Here is a 22,638-nt window from a genome sequence, read left to right as displayed (position 1 = left end):
CCATTCCTAACTTTCTTTCTTTCTTTCTTTCCACACACACACACACACACACACACACACACACACACACACACACACACACACACACACACACACACACACACACACACACACACACACACACACACACACACACACACGATGTTGGGGAGGCATACACACTGTTAGCCTAATCTGGTGGCAGACTGATGACACCCACCAGGGATTACTAAGAGGTCCAGGTGTTGATTGACAAAGGCATGGATGATGTCACCTGATTAGGGTGGATTGGGGAGTGAAGATATGTTGGAGGGGGACATGTTGAGGCCCATCTACAATATATTGCAGCTGGCTGGATCTGGCTGTGGCGAGCTGGCTTGCCTGGTACTGTGAGAGAGACTGTAGTGCCGTTACCTTCATTGAATAGATCCTCTCCGTCCCCTCCATTATCCATGAGCGCACATCCTTTGTTCCCAGCTGAGGATGGTTCTGCTTTAGCAGGCAGAGTACCTTCAAGACATTTCTCTTCTGTCTCTTTCCTCCGTTCTGCTTCACATTTCTCACAAAGCTTTTTTTCTCTTATGAGGACTTCCTTTCAGTGGTTTTTCACTGTTTTTTCTATTTTCAGCAGATTGACCTGTGTGTGTGTGTGTGTGTGTGTGTGTGTGTGTGTGTGTGTGTGTGTGTGTGTGTGTGAGAAAGAGAGCAAGAGAGAGCAGACATGTTAGTTGAACCAAGTTGTACACTCCACTTTCAATACATGCCTCTTATCTAAGAACTGCCCCTTGAGGCAATTAGCTTGTGTGCTAACATCTTATATACAGTTGGAGCAAAGGTGAAGGTGGACTTGCCTCAATTATCTCAACCATTCTGAATCTCTACAGTACCTTCCGGAGTCTGGCTTTTCCAATGAATTGTGATCCTTTGTAATGGAGATGAACCTTTCTAAAAGCCTGTAGTTAGCCTACTTAACACGGATCTTAAAACTGGGTCACATAGTGCTAATATGAAAGGATTCGTATGTTGTGTTGGGGCTTGATCTAATAACATGGGCGCTCCGCGTCCTTATATGGGGCTTTGGGGGTAATACTATCAGATTAACATTTGCATAGTGCTCATGTATTATTAATGGGGTGTCTGCCTCCCCAATTTGCCTGAGAAGGGCCTTCTCTTGACTGGCTTTAACATCTGTGTGACCTGGAAGTTTGTCTTCCGTCATAGATAACAGGGATGGGGGTGGGGGGGTGTCTGTTCACAACACCAATCAGGGGGTGTGGCTGACTCCCTATTCAAAGAGAGAAGGGTGTTTCTAGATGTACAGGCAGGGCTGGTGAGAGAGAGGATGAAATACACAGAGCATGGACAACATACTGTAATATCTAGCACAGTATTAGGACTACTAGAAGTGTTTGCCTATAGGTTTCCCAGAGAGCCTGGTCTTCACACACACACACCGCTCCCTGTAGCATCTCATCCATCTGTCATAAGCAGCGCAGCCTCTTTTATGTGGGCTGCTGTGGAGGAGAGGAAAGGGTTGAGTGGGCTGCAGCGTTCTGTTCTGTTCTCTCTTCCTGTTTTTACAGAGTTGTGTGGAGTGATTCCCTCCCGTAGACACAGGTGTACACATCACCAGCTGCTGTCTGTGCGTTTTAAATGACTGTGTCTGTCTGCTTGACTCTCTCTTCGACAGACTTGACTCTCTCCCACTGACTCTGACTATCTGATCCGCTCACTGACTCATATCGGCTGTCTCAGTCTGTGTGGACCCATCTCTCAACTCCACATCTCTCCACAGACTGTATCCACCCTTTTCCCCCTCGCTTGCTTAGTTGCTCTGCACTCTGTTCTTTTTTCATCATTCTCAGAGTCAGACACAACAACCCCCTCCACCCCTTACCCTCCCCCTCTACCCCACAGGACCGGCTTCCTCTACCGGCTTTCACCAAAGCGCCTCAGTTTTGGCAAAACAACTCCCTTTTCCTCCCCCTTCCCTTTAATTCCAGAGCTCTCAAGTTTATGAGGAAGCTCACATTTGTATCGCTTCATTTCTGAAGCAGTGGGGAGGCAGTGCACTTGAGGGTCACGGTTCCTCTACAGTGCTGGGGTAATGCATTATTCTCTGTGTGAGGGGTGGGTTGGGCGACACCACCGAGGTACTGTCAGGGGATGACAGCCCTTTGTTACCTGTTTTCTCACTCTTTGCAGTTTGCTCATGTCATCCTCTTCTCCACCCCATACCAACAAGTCTTCTTTCTTGCTCACACTGGTTGTTGGCTGTTGTTTTTATGTTTTTATTTCATCTTTATTTAACTAGGCAAGTCAGTTAAGAACAACTTCTTATTTACAATGACAGCCTAGGAACAGTGGGTTAATTGCCTCAGGGGCAGAACGACAGATTTTTAACTTGTCAGCTCTGGGATACGATCTAGCAACCTTATGGTTATGGTCCCAATGCTCTAACCACTGGGCTACCTGCCGTTTGCTGGATTAGAACTCAGAATTCAAAGTCAGAGCTGTCACTTCAGTGGAGCAAACGCACACACATACACACACAGAGGAGGGGTCACGCCAGGTGTGTCTTTTTCAATGGTCAGTGGGTTCTGAGAAAACACCAGACTGTTGAAGAGAGAACAAGGCCAAGGAGTCCTGTCTCTGAGGTTGGGCTGGTCAACATGGTGTCTGTACAGTGTGGAGTCTTCAAGGTTGGACTGGGCTACTCTCTAAGCATTCAGGGTTGTTGGCGAAACATATGTCTCAATAATTAGCCTTGGCTGCAGTTGAAGTGGAAAGTTTACATACACTTAGGTTGGAGTCATTGAAACTCGTTTTTCATCCACTCCACAAATTTCTTGTTAATAAACTATAGTTTTGTCAAGGACATCTACTTTGTGCATGACACATTTCCAACAAATGTTTACAGACATATTATTTCACTTATAATTCATTGTATCACAATTCCAGTTGGTCAGAAGTTTACATACACTACGAAAACTGTTCTATAAACAACTTGGAAAATTCCAGAAAATTATGTTATGGCTTTGGAAGCTTCTGATTTAATTTACATCATTTGAGTCAATTGGAGGTGTACCTGTGGATGTATTTCAAGGCCTACCTTAAAACTCAGTGCCCCTTTGCTTAACATCATGGGAAAATCTAAATATATCAGCCAAGACCTCAGAAAAAAAGTCTGGTTCATCCTTGGGAGCAATTTCCAAATGCCTGAAGGTACCACATTCATCTGTACAAACAATAGTATGCAACTATAAACACCATGGAACCACACAGCCGTCATACCGCTCAGGAAGGAGATGCGTTCTGTCTCCCAGAGACTAACATACTTTGATGTGAATAGTGCAAATCAACCCCAGAACAACAGCAAAGGACTTTGTAAAGATGCTGGAGGATGCTATCTATATCCACAGTAAAACAAGTCCTATATCAATATAACCTGAAAAGCCGCTCAGCAAGGAAGAAGCCACTGCTCCTAAACCATCATAAAAAAATCCAGACTATGATTTGCAACTGCACATGGGGACAAAGATCATACTTTTTGGAGAAATGTCCTCTGTTCTGATGAAACAAAAATATAACTGTTTGGTCATAATGACCATCGTTATGTTTGGAGGAAAAAGGGGGAGGCTTGCAAGCCGAAGAACAATGATGTGGATATATTGAAGCAGCATTTCAAGACCTCAGTCAGGAAGTTAAAGCTTGGTCACAAATGGGTCTTCCAAATGGACAATGACCCCAAGCATACTTCCAAATTTGGGGCAAAATGGCTTAAGGACAACAAAGGCAAGGTATTGGAGTGGCCATCACAAAGCCCTGACCTCAATCCTATAGAAAAGTTGTGGGCAGAACTGTAAAAGAGTGTGCAAGCAAGGAGGCCTACAAACCTGACTCCGTTACACCAGCTCTGTCAGGAGGAATGGGCCAAACTTCACCCAACTTACTGTGGGAAGCTTGTGGAAGGCTACCCAAAACATTTTACCCAAGTTAAACAACTCAAGGCAATGCTACCAAATACTAATTGAGTGTATGAAAACTTCTGACCCACTGGGAATGTAATGAAAGAAATAAAAGCTGAAATAAATCATTCTCTCTATTATTATTCTGACATTTCACATTCTTAAAATAAAGTGGTGATCCTAACTGACCTAAGACAGGGAACTTTTACTACGATTAAATGTCAGGAATTGTGAAAAACTGAGTTGAAATGTAGTTGGCTAAAGTGTATGTAAACCTCCGACTTCAACTGTATATGTTGTAAAGAAATGAAAAAGTTTAGTGCAGTTAGAGATACAAGAGATGTTCTGACTGTAGTATTTCACACAGAGAAATGACTTGCAAGACGAGCTATGGATGGATATATGTGGGGTAACACAGTAGGATACTCCCATGTGAGTTGTATTCAGGCCAGCAGCAGCCTGAGGACCTGAGCATGTCCAGAGTGTGTCCTGGGTGTGTTCAGAGCTGTAGAGATTGCGTGTGTATATGTGTTTTCCACTCAACAGATCATGATTCCACCACTCATCCCCTCAGCTCTGTTATCTTAGACTAGGCAACAGTATTAGAATGTCATTAGAATGTCTTCCACATGTTCGCTCCTGTGATCTCTGTCTGGAGCCCCCCCCCCCCCCCCCCACACTCCAACCACCTCCTGCAAATGTTACCTTTTATCCTTGGCAGAAGAATACACTTTTTCTCCTCTCCATTTGACAATCGCCAGACATGATAACCTTAGCTAGTGAACTGCAAATGCCACTGCAGCGGCCAGCCAATCGCATCGCACGTCACTGGGCGCGGTGGCCCGGTGTTGCTCTCTTATGTGGCTCAGTGCATTGACTCTCTCTCTGTGGAGATGTGCTGTATGAATGTGAATCAACAGAAACCTGAGGCCTGGACACACATGACTGGCATGAATATCCAGAACAATGGACAAGATCATATCTCAAACTCATTTAGCCTATTATCCACGTAAAAATGCAAGGGTGCTCCACTACTAACATGAAAACACAGCAGGTGCCAAAAGAAAGACTGTTCTCAACACGCATTCCATCGCAACTGAAATTAGTCAAGGGATGTGTTTCAAGCCCAAAGCTTTCATCAGCATAAATACCCAAGTGTTTTTGGTTAACAAAGCCTCCCCAGTCCTCTCTCACACTATCAGGAAAACACATTGGTACAGAATCCGTCTCCATGGCCACAGCTGCTTCTCGACCCACACGGTAAGATACAGTATGAAAGAGCCTATCTCAATGAGCGAGGTAATATGTACACATTAGGTGGTGAGAGATGGAAGACAATAATGCTGCTGACGGTTTGTTTTGTCGCGATACTTTATGGTTGTCTCTCACCGTAGTCTGATACATTGTACTTATTGCAGAAACACATTTACTCATGAAGAGATTCACTCTGATGCACGAGATCATTTCGCCAATTCTATAACATCAGCATGCCTGGAATATTGGATATATGGATACACACTCTTCTCATTCCTAACTGAGAGAGCAGGTTGATCTGGTATAACATCAGTGCATAGGGCCGGTGGCTTCTACCATGCTGTGTCTGACATGTACTGGCACATTCACAATGATGTCTAAATCCATGCTAGAGGGAAAGCACAGTTCACACAGCACATCTCCTGTACCTGAAGAGGTGCCCCTACACTCTTAGACAAAAGGGTTCCATAAGGGTTATTCAGCTGTCCCCATAGGAGAACCCTTTTTGTTCCCAGGTAATAACCTTTTTTTGGTTCCAGGTAGAACCCTTTTGGGTTTCTTGTAGAATCCTCAGTGGAAAGGCTTCCACATGGAATCCAAAAGGTTTCTACCTGGAACCAAAAGGGTTCTATCTCGAACCATAAAGGGTTATTCAATGGGTTCTCCATTGGGGAAAGCTGAAGAACCCTTTTAGGTTCTAGATAGCACCTTTTTTTTCTAAGAGTGTAGTGTTGGTTTGAGTCATTGGTACTACTATGAGATACTATGCCTTGGGTTATAGGGGGATATTGCTAGGAGACAGGTGTCTCTCTGCTCTCTGCCTGTGTTATCTGTCAGAGAGGTACTACTTCAGTCCCAGCTTCAGTCTGAGCCGTAGGAGCACAATCAGCCTGGCATCATGTTTAATTACGCTTAGCGTAGTTACAGGAAGGAGGAGGAAGTGGAGAGCCTGTCAATCATGACCAGGAAATTAAATAGGCCTATTCTCTAAAAGATGTCACAATGGTATTGCGTATTACAGATCCTGAGTGGTGCAGCGGTCTAAGGCAAGAGGTGTCATTGCAGTCCCTGGTTCGAATCCAGGCTGCAACACATCCGGCTGTGATTGGGAGTCCTATAGGGTGGCAGGCCCAGTGTCGTCCGGGTTTGGCTGGGGTAGGCCGTCATTGTAAATAAGAATGTGTTCTTTACCTGAATTGCCTGGTTAAATAAAAATCTAAAATACAATTTTAAAAAACTAGGAGTTGGATTGAGCTAGAAATATTTCTGATGTTCACAGCAGACCCCAAATGTAGTAAAACATATATAAACTAAATAAATTAATTAATAAATTCCCTTTTTCAGGACCCTGTCTTTCAAAGATAATTTGTAAAAATCCAAATAACTTCACAGATCTTCATTGTAAAGGGTTTGAACACTGTCTACTATGTATGTTCAATGAACCATAAACAATTAATGAACATGCACCTGTGGAACGGACGTTAAGACACTAACAGCTTACAGACGGTAGGCAATTAAGGTCACAGTTATGAAAACTTAGGACACTAAAGAAGCCTTTCTACTGACTGAAAAACACCAAAAGAAAGATGCCCAGGATCCCTGCTCATCTGTGTGAACGTGCCTTAGGCATGCTGCAAGGAGGCATGAGGACTGCAGATGTGGCCAGGGCAATACATTTCAATGTCCGTACTGTGAGACACCTAAAACAGTGCTACAGGGAGACAGGACGGACAGCTGATCGTCCTCGCAGTGACAGACCACGTGTAACAACACCTGCACAGGATCGGTACATCCGAACATCACACCTGTGGGACAGGTACAGCATGGCAACAACAACTGTCCGAGTTACATCAGGAACACTCAAGCCCTCCATCGGTGCTCAGACTGTCCGCAATAGGCTGAGAGAGGCTGCACTGAGGGCTTGTAGGCCTGTTGTAAGGCAGGTCCTCACCAGACATCACTGGCAACAATGTCACCTATGGGTACAAATCCACCGTCGCTGGACCAGACAGGACTGGCAAAAAGTGCTCTTCACTGACAAGTTGCGTTTTTTTCTCACCAGGGGTGATGGTTGGATTTGCGTCTATCGTCAAAGGAATGAGCGTTACACCGAGGCCTGTACTCTGGAACGGGATCGATTTTGAAGTGGAGGGTCCGGCATGGTCTGGGGCGGTGTGTCACAGCATCATCAGACTGAGCTTGTTGTCATGCGCAGGCAATCTCAAAGCTGTGCGTTACAGGGAAGACATCCTCCTCCCTCATGTGGTACCCTTCCTGCAGGCTCATCCTGACATGGCCCTCCAGCATGACAATGCCACCAGCCATACTGCTCGTTCTGTGCGTGATTTCCTGCAAGACAGGAATGTCAGTGTTCTGCCACGGCCAGCGAAGAGCCCGGATCTCAATCTCATTGAGCACGTCTGGGACCTGTTGGATCGTAGGGTGAGGGATAGGGCCATTCCCCCAGAAATGTCTGGAACCTGTTAGATCGCAGGGTGAGGGATAGGGCCATTCCCCCCCAGAAATGTCTGGAACCTGTTAGATCGCAGGGTGAGGGCTAGGGCCATTCCCCCCAGAAATGTCTGGAACCTGTTAGATCGCAGGGTGAGGGATAGGGCCAGTCCCCCCAGAAATGTCTGGAACTTGCAGGTGCCTTGGTAGAAGAGTGGGGTAACATCTCACAGCAAGAACTGGCAAATCTGGAGCAGTCCATGAGGAGATCCACTGCAGTACTTAAAGCAGCTCGTGGCCACACCAAATACCGACTGTTACTTTTGATTTTGACCCCCCTTTTCAGGTACACATTATTTCATTTCTGTTAGTCACATGTCTGTGGAACTTGTTCAGTTTATGTCTGTTGTTGAATCTTATGCTCATACAAATATTTACACATGTTAAGTTTGCTAAAAATAAATGCAGTTGACAGTGAGAGGGCGTTTCTTTTTTTGCTGAGTTGATATGTTATATTGTCATCAACACTGGATAGGTACAGTGAAATGTATTGTTTTACAGGGTCAGCAATTTCCCTCTTTTATTTTCAGATTCACATGTCACTTTACAACCATTATCCTCCATTATCCATGTACCACGTAAACATTTAACAGATAAAGAATATTATCAGGAAAACACCCCTCAACATATAACGTCCTAATTACTGAGAGCACGCACCTGTTGGATAACTAATTACTGAGAGCACGCACCTGTTGGATAACTAATTACTGAGAGCACGCACCTGTTGGATAACTAATTACTGAGAGCACGCACCTGTTGGATAACTAATTACTGAGAGCACGCACCTGTTGGATAACTAATTACTGAGAGCACGCACCTGTTGGATAACTAATTACTGAGAGCACGCACCTGTTGGATAACTAATTACTGAAGCACGCACCTGCTGGATAACTAATTACTGAGAGCACGCACCTGTTGGATAACTAATTACTGAGACTACGCACCTGTTGGATAACTAATTACTGAGAGCACGCACCTGTTGGATAACTAATTACTGAGAGCACGCACCTGTTGGATAACTAATTACTGAGAGCACGCACCTGTTGGATAACTAATTACTGAGAGCACGCACCTGCTGGATAACTAATTACTGAGAGCACGCACCTGTTGGATAACTAATTACTGAGACTAACCTGTTGGATAACTAATTACTGAGAGCACGCACCTGTTGGATAACTAATTACTGAGAGCACGCACCTGTTGGATAACTAATTACTGAGAGCACGCACCTGTTGGATAACTAATTACTGAGAGCACGCACCTGTTGGATAACTAATTACTGAGAGCACGCACCTGCTGGATAACTAATTACTGAGAGCACGCACCTGTTGGATAACTAATTACTGAGAGCACGCACCTGCTGGATAACTAATTACTGAGAGCACGCACCTGTTGGATAACTAATTACTGAGAGCACGCACCTGCTGGATAACTAATTACTGAGAGCACGCACCTGCTGGATAACTAATTACTGAGAGCACGCACCTGCTGGATAACTAATACTGAGAGCACGCACCTGCTGGATAACTAATTACTGAGAGCGCACCTGCTGGATAACTAATTACTGAGAGCGCGCACCTGCTGGATAACTAATTACTGAGAGCGCGCACCTGCTGGATAACTAATTACTGAGAGCACGCACCTGCTGGATAACTAATTACTGAGAGCACGCACCTGCTGGATAACTAATTACTGAGAGCACGCACCTGCTGGATAACTAATTACTGAGAGCACGCACCTGCTGGATAACTAATTACTGAGAGCACGCACCTGCTGGATAACTAATTACTGAGAGCACGCACCTGCTGGATAACTAATTACTGAGAGCACGCACCTGCTGGATAACTAATTACTGAGAGCACGCACCTGCTGGATAACTAATAATGAGAGCACGCACCTGCTGGATAACTAATTACTGAGAGCACGCACCTGCTGGATAACTAATACTGAGAGCACGCACCTGCTGGATAACTAATTACTGAGAGCACGCACCTGCTGGATAACTAATACTGAGAGCCCATATGGCTCGATATGAATTTGTTTGAAAAGGTAAGCAACATAAACCAACATTATCAAACTGTCTGTGTTTGGCGCAAACTGAGGGACTAGCAAGCAATGGAGTGGAGTGTCCAAATGGACGGGAACTCACCAGTACACATCATCACAAATCTTATCCCACACTGTTTCTGACCTGGATGTGTTTCTTCTCTCTCTCTTCCAGTTTCTCTGTCTGAAGAACATCCGGACTTTCCTCAAGGTGTGCCACGACAAGTTTGGCCTGCGTAACAGTGAGCTGTTTGACCCCTTTGACCTGTTCGATGTCAGGGATTTCGGCAAGGTGAGTGATGTTGGTGTTGAATGGAGGTCATTGTGGTTTGGGCGATGAGGCTGTGTGTGCAGCTATTGAAGTGTGGAGTGTTCTGCCCTGCCCAATATCTTGGCTTACTCAGAAATTAGATCTATTTTCCCAATGTGATATACAGTGCCTTCGGAAAGTATTCAGACCCCTTGACTTTTTCCACATTTTGTTACATTACATCCTTATTCTAAAATGGATTAAATAAAATAAAAATCCTCAGCAATCTACACAAAGCGAAAACAGGTTTTTAGAAACGTTTCTAATTAAAAAAATAACAGATACCTTATTTACATTTAGACCCTTTGCTATGAGACTCGAAATTGAGCTCAGGTGCATCCTGTTTCCATTGATCATCCTTGAGATGTTTTTACAACTTGATTAGAGTACACCTGTGGTAAATTCATTTGATTGGACATGATTTGGAAAGGCGCAAACCTGTCTATGTAAGGTCCCACAGTTGACAGTGCATGTCAGAGCAAAAACCAAGTCATGAGGTCGAAGGAGTTGTCCGTAGAGCTCCGAGACAGGACTGTGTCAAGGCATAGCTCTGGGGACAGGTACCAAAAAATGTCTGCAGTATTGAAGGTCCCAAATAACACAGTGGCCTCCATCATTATTAAATGACAGAAGTTTGGAACCAGCAAGACTCTTCCTGGAGCTGGCCATCCGGCCAAACTGAGTCATCGGGGGACAGCGGCCTTAGTCAGGGAGGTGACCAAGAAGCCGATGGTCACTCTGACAGAGCACCAGAGTTCCTCTGTGGGGATGGGAGAAACTTCCAGAAAGGACACCCATCTCTGCAGCACTCCACTAATCAGGTCTTTATGGTAGAGTGGCCAGACGGAAGCCACTCCTCAGTAAAAGGCACATAACATCTCGCTTGGAGTTTGCCAAAGGCACCTAAAGACTCTCAGACGATGATAAACAAAATTCTCTGGTCTGATGAAACCTTGTTTTGCTTTGTCATTATGGGGTAATGTTGTTATTATATTTAACTAGGCAAGTCAGTTATGAACAAATTCTTATTTTCAATGATGGCCTAGCAACAGTGCCTTGTTCAAGGGCAGAACAACAGATTTTTACCTTGTCAGCTCGGGGATTCGATCTTGCAACCTTTCGGCTTCAAGTCCAACGTTCTAACCACTAGGCTACCTGCGGCCCAATGTGTGTAGATTGATGAGGGGGAAAAAACGATTTAATCAATTTCAAAGTAAGGCTGTAACGTAACAAAATGTGGACAAATCAAGGGTCTGAATACTTGTATACTTGTATCTAAAAAGCGCTCTTGTTGGAATGATAAGCTTGCTGCTCCATTGATTTCAATATGGGATGTTTTTGATGGATGAGATGTAATAGGGATATTAGTTACAGCTCACAGTCTGATCTGTCTGCCGTAGAAGCGGCCTATTGTGCATTTCAGCTATCAGAGCATACGGTGTCACACTTCAGGGTCAGCGCTTTGTGCATGTGTCAGTTAATATGAATGTGTTTGGGTGTAAATGTATATCTTTGATTTATGCTAGTGTACGAGAAGATGGTTCATGGATTTTCCTGGAAGCTGTGTGCGTGTGTCTGTGTGTTTTGTCCACTTGCACTTTGAGTATATTCATTCCGCCAATTATGTTACAAAACATTTCTTAAAAGGAAGTAAACTAAATCATTACAGGGAGAGACCAACCTGAATTTGTCCAAATTAAGCTCTTGTTTTGTTTGGACTAATGAGAACTGTTTGGACTAATTATTACACCCCTAGAGTGTGTGTGTGATTCGTGTGTGATCCAGGGCACATTAACCTGGACGCCTCTCTTTACAGCTAATCCAGTTTACTGTGAACCAACTCAGTGCGTTCCATGGGGGAGTGCTGAGATCTCGCCAGGCCATTGGGTCATATATGTAGTGCCAAACAGTGGAGTCTTCTGAGGGGAGGACGGCTCATAATAATGTCTGGAACGGTGAAAATGGAATGGCATCAAACATATGGAAACCACACATTTGATAACATTCCACCGATTCCACTCCAATCATTACCACAAGCCCATTTGTCCCTATTAAGGTGCCACCAACCTGTGACTCCAATGTACAGTGGTGGCCAAAAGTTTTGAGAATCACACAAATATTAATTTTCATAAAGTCTGCTGCCTCAGTTTGTATGTTGGCAATTTGCATATACTCCAGAATGTTATGCCGATCATCTTTTCCATGCAAATGAACTGAATCCCCAAAAAACATTTCCACTGCATTTCAGCCCTGCCACAAAAGGACCAGCTGACATCATGTCAGTGATTCTATCGTTAACACAGGCATGCGTGTTGACGAGGATAAGACTGGAGATCACTCTGTCATGCTGATTGAGTTTGAATAACAGACAGGAAGCTTCAAAAGGAGGGTGGTGCTTGGAATCATTGATCTTCCTCTGTCAACCATGGTTACCAGCAAGGAAACACGTGCCGTCATCATTGCTTTGCACAAAAAGGGCTTCACAGGCAAGGATATTGCTGCCAGTAAGATTGCACCTAAATCAACCATTTCTCGGATCATCAAGAACTTCAAGGAGAACGTTTCAATTGCTGTGAAGAAGGCTTCAGGGCGCCCAAGAAAGTCCAGCAAGCGCCAGGACTGTCTCCTAATGTTGATTCAGCTGCGGGATCGGGGCACCACCAGTACAGAGCTTGCTCAGGAATGGCAGCAAGCAGGTTTCAAGAAGAGCAGCAAAGAAGCCACTTCTCTCCACGAAAAACATCTGGGACAGACTGATATTCTACAAAAGGTACAGGGATTGGACTGCTGAGGACTGGGGTAAAGTCATTTTCTCGGATGCATCCCCTTTCCAATTGCTTGGGGAAAAAATCTTGTCCGGAGAAGAGAAGGTGAGCGCTACGATCAGTCCTGTGTCATGCCAACAGTAAAGCATCCTGACACCATTCATGTGTGGGGTTGCTTCTCAGCCAAGGGAGTGGGCTCACTAACAATTTTGCCTAAGAACACAGCCATGAATAAAGAATGGTACCAACACATCCACCGAGAGCAACTTCTCCCAACCATCCAGGAACAGTTTGGTGATGAACAATGCCTTTTCCTGCATGGTGGAGCACCTTGCCATAAGGCAAAAGTGATAACTAAGTGGCCCGGGGAACAAAACATCGGTATTTTGGGTCCATGGCCAGGAAACTCCCCAGACCTTAATCCCATTGAGAACTTGTGGTCAATCCTCAAGAGGTGGGTGGACAAACAAAATCCCACAAATTCTGACAAACTCCAAGCATTGATTATGCAAGAATGGGCTGCCATCAGTCAGGATGGGGCCCAAAAGTTAATTGACAGCATGCGGATTACAGAGGTCTTGAGAAAGAACGGTCAACACTGCAAATATTGACTCTTTGCATCAACTTCCTGTAATTGTCAATAAAAGGCTTTGGCACTCATGAAATACTTGTAATTATAGTTCATTATTCTATAGTAACATATGACAAAAAATATCTAAAGACACTGAAGCAGCAAACTTTGTGGAAATTAATATTTGTGTCATTCTCAAAACTTTTGGCCACGACTGTATACTGTGATGCTTGGATCTTGTTTGGACTTTTGCACTGTTGTATCTAGGTGGAATGAGTCAGATCAGGGGTGTTTATTGATGCTGTAAATGGAGGTGTGGGGAAATGATTGGGAACAGGTTTGAATTTGTTATAGGACATACTTTAATCTTCATCGTGACTATAATCAGACCCTCTGGCCATGTCATCCAGGCTTAGTTGATATTGACTGTGTATTGGCATTTAACCCCATGAAAATCCTCATCTGAGAGCAATATGGACATGGAAGAGTCAAAGAGAGAGAGAGAGAGAGGGAGGGAGGGATAGAGAGAGGGATAGAAAAAGAAAGAGGCTTGTCATTTGGCGTGTTGTAGATGAACCAGAGGACGATGTCTGAGAGTCAATGAGCTCACGGTAAACAATATTAAAATGGGGCACCAGTCAGAATCAATCACACACACCCTCCACATGTCAATTTGGAAATTGCATTTTGCATGGTCTCAGAGGTAGCGTGCTTGTCTTCTCATTGATTATCCATTAAGGGCAAGCATCACATTATAATATATTGAAGTGAGCAGATCCCCTCTAATGTGGCTTACATTTAAATGGGGGTGTGTGTGTATGGTGTGTGTGTATGGTGTGTGTGTATGGGTATGGGTGTGTGTGCATGGGTGTGTGTGTGCATGGGTGTGTGCATGGGTGTGTGTATGGGTGTGTGTGTGTATGGGTGTGTGTGCATGGGTGTGTGTGTATGGGTGTGTGTGTATGGGGGTGTGTGTGTGGTGTGTGTGTGTGTATGGGTGTGTGTGTGTGTGTGTATGTATGGTGTGTGTGTGTGTTTGTGTGTATGGGTGTGTGTGTGTGTGTGTGTGTGGGGTGTGTGTGTGTGTGTAGGGTGTGTGTGTGTGTATGGGTGTGTGTGTGTGTGTGTGTGTGTGTGGTGTGTGTGTGTGGATTTGTGGTGTGTGTGTGTGTGTATTTGTGTGTGGTGTGTGTGTGTGTGGGTTTGTGTGTGTGTGTTTGGGTTTGGGTTTGTGTGTGTATGGGTTTGTGTGTTTATGGTGTGTATGTGTATGTGTATGGGTGTTTGTGTGTGTGTGTGCGTATGGGTGTGTGTGTATGGGTGTGTGTGTGGGGGTGTGTGTATGGTGTGTGTGTGTGTGTATGGGTTTGTGTGTATGGGTGTGTATGATTGTGTGTATGTATGGGTGTGTGTGTTTGTGTGTATGGGTGTGTGTGTGTATTGGTTTGTGTGTGTATGGGTTTGTGTGTGTATGGGTTTGTGTGTTTATGGTGTGTGTGTGTGTGTGTGTATGTGTATGGGTGTTTGTGTGTGTGTGTGCGTATGTGTGTGTGTATGGGTGTGTGTGTGTGTGTATGGGTGTGTGTGTGTGTATGGGTGTATGGGTGTGTGTGTGTGTATGGGTGTGTGTATGAGTGTGTGTGTATGGGTGTGTGTGTGTATGGGTGTGTGTGTGTATGGGTGTGTGTGTGTGTATGGGGGTGTGTGTGTGTGTATGGGTGTGTGTGTGTGTGTGTGTGTGTGTGTGTGTGTGTGTGTGTGTGTGTGTGTATGGGTGTGTGTGCATGCGTGCCCTGTAAGCCAAAGATAAAGGAGGGTATTTGTCTTCTTATAGAAAGGCATTTAAAGCTGGAGTTTAAATGCAGCTTATATCGCTCACTGATTTTCTTCTTCCTACTTTGTTTCCTTGTGATGAAAGCACTATAAACTGAATATCGTTCATCCTTGGCTTCTCATTTGGCTTCTCTTCATGGAAGTGTTTTATAATGCTCAGCACCACATACATTTATGTTGTATACACATTATTTCTCATACATTACCATATACAACATGATCAGCAAAACACTTAATGCATAGCCTTGTTGATGAAAAGGATGATTGAGAACCAACCTGGGAGACAGAGAGATGTCTCATCCCTTTCTCATCCCTGCCGTCTACCTTACCTTCTGTATGTCTTCCGCTCTGTGGGTTTGTCAAACACCAACACAAGCTTCAAAGTGCCTCTACACTGTCTTAATACACAGAGGAGTCCAGCAGCATTCCAACAAGTCAGTAAGCTGCAGATGGCTCAACTTAGTTTAGTTTAGTCTATTAATTCGACCATTAAAAAAAAACAAGCACACATAAAACTTAAAAGCCAACTTAACCCGAAATCATACATTTCAGAGAGGATAAAGAGAGAGAGGAGAATGGGAAAATGGGGGTAAGGGTTAGAGGGCGTGGGATGCGTCTGATCTAGATTAATCAGCTTTGTCTCCTCTTCATCCTCTTATACATCCACATTGACTGACTGTCAGGGGCAACAGAGGTCACCCCCACCCTCCTCCCCCCAACCCGGTCCTTTTCCCTCACTCTAATGATGGCCTCTCCTGGGCCCCACTGCAGCAGGTAATTGCCCCCTCAGACCCTCCTCCCACCCCCCTCTCAGTGCCCTGGTTCTGGGTTGTTGAAACAGATGGACCCCCCCCCCCCACCCTTCTCCTCATTCCCCCTCTCTCCTCCACACATTCGTCCACAATACCCTCCTCCTGCACCCCAACTCCCCTCTCACCACCATCACACCTTTACCACCTGGGATAGAGCCCCTCGTTCCCCCACCCCACCCATTATATATTCATTATGGCATCATTAGTGTTGAAAACAGCTTATTACAGTAGACCCAGGAGAACACTTGACTCTAAAGGCTCCCTCCACTACCTCCAAACCCAACAGCCTTGATTTTCTACCTTTTAATTAGCTTCCCAGAGAAACATGTCTGTCATTTAGATGACATGGCAATCAGTTTGTTTGGCTGTTGAGATGATGTCTGTAATTAGACTACACCTGTTACCCATCTATCAGTATTGGTTGATTTCATGTCTGTCTGTGACTGGGGGGTGATGATGAGAGATGGATGATCTGACAGCCAACGACACTGTCATCTTATTTACCCATATGGGGATTTTTATTTTTTTTCAATACATTTTTTATATAATAAATATATATAATATTTTTTTTTTATTTAATAAATTTTAAATACATTCCAACATATATTATGGAATGTATTTAAAATGTATATATGTGTATGTAAAATGTATTTAAATGTATTTAAATCTATTGCCAAATACATTCTGAAATACATTAAAGAATACATTTTCAGATGTATTTATCAATATATTTGGAAATGTTTCGTAAAATATATTCCAACATAAATGTATTTGTAAGAAATATTTGTTTTTACTAAAATGTATGGCACATATTGTAATGAAATGGTGACTGTCTAACAATAAAACTTCAGTAGGCTCTTTAGTATCACAAATGTTCCCAAAACTTACTAAGATAAAGCCATGCCCCCAACAAGCCACGCCTCCAAGTCTTCAAATGACAATATATTTTGTCAAAATGCATTTTTATTGTACTTGACACATTCCAAAACACTACCATGCATTTAAATGACAAAAATATGACTCATTCATGTGCATATGACAAATAAACAAACTAACTTGACGAGAGCATTGCAACCAATGTCCAATGGGAAGGACTTGTGTACTGGGTCATTCCACGAAATTAGTGCCTTTTGTGTTCCATTGATGTGTTGAGTAGAAATCATGCTTTTGTATGTGGTTCTGTTATATCTCTAAATCAACTAATGACACCAAGCCACAGCCAGCCAATTACAGACACCTGTGTGTGTCCTATATATAAACTATATAAACTAGTGACCTAGTGTTTGTCATTATAACCTGAAGATAGCTTGTCTGTCGAAACGGTGGTTATTAAATTATGGCATCTGAGCTCGTAGAGTGTCCGTCTCTCCTTTTCTTTTTCAAGTTGAAATAATGCACCAGTATTGAATTTCAAAAGCCTGTTATATGAATTAAGGTGCCCTTTAATATAGACCACATGGAGAATTCAATCAATCTGATATTCAGTATGAAGAAAGACTTTGTAAAGTGCCACAATGCAGCATTTTGACGTGCCTCCTCTGTGACTTCAGGGAACATTTCAACCCCAACATCTCTCACTTCCCACCATCATTGTAAGGTCCTAGTTATGTCGTTGCTTCGACAAAGTTATTTGTGAAGATCACTATTTATTTCATGTTATTAGTGACTCTGTCCCTCATTTTAAGGTCAACCCTGTTATGTGGACTGAACTCTCGTTTTAATATGGTGAAACTATTCCTTTTGATACATTGATTTCAAAGAAAACATAGAACATCTAATAGTCAAATCATAGTGTTAAAGCAGGTGAGCTGGATTGACTCTTCTTTGGCAGTTTTCAGGTGTTTTTTGGTAAGAAAAACTGAGCGGGTCGAGTATAACGCATAAACTCTGTTAACCATAGATAGACAGGCAAGAAATCAAATAAATGGTGAATCATGCATTCAATTGCCCCTCTCTGTTGCACACAACAAACTTCCATTCCTCCTGTCACAAGGGGATTCATGGCTGATTTAACTAGTAATTACCAGTTTGAGTGCCTCTCAAGTGGATTTTTACCAGATGTGGTATTTCCACTTCCCACCTGGTTACGAACACACCATAACAACGCTACCCATTCACTGTAGGGCACTCATTGGAAGCTCAAGGCCTAGACCTACACTTTGACATATTGTGTAACGTTGTAAGATGTATAGTTTTTGATAAAAAAAAAATAACAGCCTCATGCTCAATCTCTTATTTAATTAAGCTGAAGAGAGGCACTTATTATAGTATCTCTTTTTTTTTTTTTTTTTTTTACTCGTGAGATGTTTTTTATGAAGTTGAAAGTGCTCCTTATGACCATGTAAACATTTTGTGAAATCAAAAGGTTTTGTTTTTACTCACCATCACAATTAAAATTATATCACTGCCAAAGTTTTGCCTTGGTGGCCCCAAGAAATATCTTCAATGTGTAAAGAGTAATTTAAGAAGCCTCATTAGGAAGCACTTTGGCCACCCTGTAGACTAGATGTCATAGCCAAGCATTTCTGGAATATTGTCAGGCCTTACATTCATTTGAGAAAATATGCAAATGTCGATACATGTATTTGAAATACATTTTTCTTTAAACCCGTATGCGTAGGCAAAGCATCATTCTTTAAAATGCAGACAGCGTAGGCAGTTGATATTCTTTTCACACAAAACCTAGTTTGAATCGTGACTGATTCATGGACTCGCTGAGCTTTCAGACTGCAGTTCTTTGAATTGATATTGTGGCATCAAGGTGAATGGCATTTTATAGTGGCTGTGTGAAATTGTCTGACTGGCTGTGCAAGGAGAATAAGCCCGGAGATGAAGGCTTGAAGCAACACACACTTTACTAAAGTAACCTGAAGGACAGTGGGACAATTTACAGTCAAACGCATTGCAATTATGTGCAAATCCCTTTCAGAGGCATCCCACTCTACATCAAAATTGCCATTGTTGTGAGTTTGAATCAGGAAACAGATTTGGAAGTAGGCAACATTCAGACATCTAAGGACTCAGTCTTTCAAGAGAAAGAATGTTTGTCTTGGCTGTGTAGATGTGTCCCTTGGTTGTCATGCCAGCAGTGAGGAGAAGAAATGGTGTCAGGTAGGACAGGATGCCATTGGCTAAATGACTCTGCTTGGGTCGAGAAAGAGAAAAGGGAAAGGGAAATGATGGAGGGAGGAGGAAGAGTGGAGGGGACACAGCAACCATCAGACACCAGTCTATCCCAATTCATTTGAGCAGACTGCTTTCTTTCAGCTGCAATTTCTCTCTCTCTTCTCTCATATCCATCTCTTTCTCCTTCTCGCACTCTCTCTTGCTTTCTCCTCTCTCTCGCACACCTTCCCCCTCTTGTCTCTCATTTCTCTCCAGTCGACCCCGCCCTCTCTGTTCGTTGAGTGTGTTGTGATAAGACTTAGCCACCAGCTGTAGCCATTGTGTAGACTCTTGAGACGGTGTCGGTGTGATCTGATTCTGCAGTCTGCCAAGGTAGATTCCAACCTCACTCTGGGCCTTGCCCCTTACTGACCAGCCACATGTCTCTGGACCTGGCCCAACACTGCCAGCGTCTATTCAGGAGATGATGGCTGGCCAGAAGTGAGGGACTGTTGTTATCAAGTTAAAAACAACTTTTATTTTTCAGGAAACTGCAGCCTGCATTTAAAAGGATGCTTCACTTTATTTGCTTGTTATTTACAGTATTGCATATCCAGTTTGCCTGAATAAGCAGGTCAGATAGATAGATATTAGTGGATTCTACTAGTAATTAGGAGTTATTCAAACTGTTGCAGTAGAGGGGAGGTTAGAGGGCGTGAATGAAGCATTGTGTGTCAGAGTCAGTTTCAGACTAGGGAGAGGAACACTGAACACAGTTTTTAACTGGTGTCAAATTAAATAATTCTGGCAGTGCCAAATGTAATAATAATTTCCAATATTAATTTAGTAACATTGTGAACTAGTGAAGTCAAGTAGTGAACACCATGTCCGGACTCGAGCAATAAGCCGTTGTCCCTCTTCCCCATCTCCCACAGTGAGCAGCCAACCTAAGCCCTTACCATCATGGCTCCTAGCTCCGGCCAGCACTGGGCCCAGCTGTGATATGTGGGGAAATTCGAGGCCCCCAGCAGAGACTATGTAGGGGATAACCTTTTGTTTGAGTCTCAGTGGATCAGTGCCACTGACATCTATATCTTCATATCCTTACCTAATAGGAAGGAACATGAACTTGTTTTCAAAGCAGAGACGCCTGTAGTCTTTCATGGAGGTCTATGCAACCAAGTATGAGAAGTGGAAGCAGTGGCAGGTGCAATCTTCAAAGAACATTGATGAGAAGATCCTCTTAGTTAAAAAGAGATTCCCCGGTACTTTTGTATACTTTTTAGCCATTAGTTCTGAATATAGCGCTCATGAGCCAAAAGTGTTCCCTGAAAATTCCGTACTACGTCAAATTCTGTGTGTGCAGACATATGCACCACGTCATTGCTCTCTCTTGCTCTGCTGTGTGTGCATCTTGCAAGCTGTCACGCAAATGATGAGTCTCTGAAGCTCATTGGCTAGAACTCAGGTTGGCCCACGTTGGGGGAAAATGGCCCAGCACAGCTTCCAGAAAAACATTTGCTTTCAAACTATGTATTTTGTGTCTAAGACAGTAAATGATGCATGTATGAACTACATATTGACAAATCCAGTCCAATAAAAACTTAGTAGTCGCCAAAGTTCCGGAGCATGTCTTCAAGTTTTGGATGGGAAGAGTGGCTAACGAAGACTTCTTCCTCTTCATCGAGAGATACTGCACAATTCTACAGCCAGCTTTGAAACCGTATATCAGTATGGTATCTGGTACTGAGTGAGAAAGTACAGGGTGAAAATGAAGAGGCGAAGGTTGGGAGAGCTGTTAGTGGTGCCGAACAAAATCGCTTTGGGCCCCTACAGGAGTAGGATTTTCTACCCCGGACAGGCCCTACGCTGCTTCATCTGCAACATTGCTGACCATCAAGCCAAAGAATGAACAACCATCAAGTGCTGGCGCTGTGGATCCCTTGTCCACAAGGGCAGAGAATGCAACAACACCAGCAAATGCACCCTATGTGATAAAGATGGTCACCTCTTCTTTGACTGCCCAGACTCCTATGCATATTGGGCGAGCGGCTGAGGGAGAAAGGAAGGGGAAGACCGTGCAGAACCATCTCGAGCCCCACCAGCAGAGAGACGACAGGCAGCTCCCAGCGAAGCCGACTAATGATAGTGAGTACACCTTCCTGATAGCGAGAACAACATAGGTGACTGGTCCTCCAACAGGGAGTAGGCCAACACGACTGCTCAACCTGTCACGTGACATCACACTCCACCATTTACAGGTAATGCAAAAAATACACTACAGTAGTCCTCCTACATAGTATGTCACCAAATATTCTCTGATGATGCCACATCTAATTAACATCTTTACATAGTCTATGTGGAATTCAGATAAAATAAGGAGACGAGACTTTTAATAACAAAGGCTGATATTTTGAAAAATCTAACAGACGTTGAACAAGTTAAGAAAGTATGGGTAATGTCTGTGGTCTCTAAAGGTAAATAATGTCTGTGGTCTCTATAGGTAAATAATGTCTGTGGTCTCTAAAGGTAAATAATGTCTGTGGTCTCTAAAGGTAAATAATGTCTGTGGTCTCTAAAGGTAAATAATGTCTGTGGTCTCTAAAGGTAAATAATGTCTGTGGTCTCTATAGGTAAATAATGTCTGTGGTCTCTAAAGGTAAATAATGTCTGTGGTCTCTATAGGTAAATAATGTCTGTGGTCTCTAAAGGTAAATAATGTCTGTGGTCTCTCAAGGTAAATAATGTCTGTGGTCTCTATAGGTAAATAATGTCTGTGGTCTCTATAGGTAAATAATGTCTGTGGTCTCTATAGGTAAATAATGTCGGTGGTCTTTCAAGGTAAATAATGTCTGTGGTCTCAAAAGGTAAATAATGTGTGTGGTCTCTAAAGGTAAATAATGTCTGTGGTCTCTAAAGGTAAATAATGTCGGTGGTCTCTAAAGGTAAATAATGTCTGTGGTCTCTAAAGGTAAATAATGTCTGTGGTCTCTAAAGGTAAATAATGTCGGTGGTCTCTCAAGGTAAATAATGTCGGTGGTCTCTCAAGGTAAATAATGTCGGTGGTCTCTCAAGGTAAATAATGTCGGTGGTCTCTCAAGGTAAATAATGTCGGTGGTCTCTCAAGGTAAATAATGTCGGTGGTCTCTAAAGGTAAATAATGTCTGTGGTCTCTATAGGTAAATAATGTCTGTGGTCTCTATAGGTAAATAATGTCGGTGGTCTCTCAAGGTAAATAATGTCTGTGGTCTCTAAAGGTAAATAATGTCTGTGGTCTCTAAAGGTAAATAATGTCTGTGGTCTCTAAAGGTAAATAATGTCTGTGGTCTCTAAAGGTAAATAATGTCTGTGGTCTCTATAGGTAAATAATGTCTGTGGTCTCTATAGGTAAATAATGTCTGTGGTCTCTATAGGTAAATAATGTCTGTGGTCTCTATAGGTAAATAATGTCTGTGGTCTCTATAGGTAAATAATGTCTGTGGTC

General features: G+C 43.3%; 1 protein-coding gene across 1 annotated transcript in view; it reads left to right on the top strand.

The window, feature by feature from the left end:
* The window catches only part of LOC135544402 (guanine nucleotide exchange factor VAV2-like), a 254,049-nt gene that overhangs the window by 65,161 nt on the left and 166,250 nt on the right, over window positions 1-22,638 (top strand). The window contains 1 exon segment of the mRNA XM_064971977.1: window positions 9,934-10,050. Within this exon segment, the coding sequence (XP_064828049.1) occupies window positions 9,934-10,050 (117 nt within the window).

This window comes from Oncorhynchus masou, chromosome 8 (genome assembly GCF_036934945.1).
Source record: "Oncorhynchus masou masou isolate Uvic2021 chromosome 8, UVic_Omas_1.1, whole genome shotgun sequence".
In the NCBI taxonomy this organism is placed as follows: Eukaryota; Metazoa; Chordata; class Actinopteri; order Salmoniformes; family Salmonidae; genus Oncorhynchus; species Oncorhynchus masou.
Note: the sequence above shows the minus strand (reverse complement) of the source record. Positions and strands in the feature narration are given on the sequence as shown.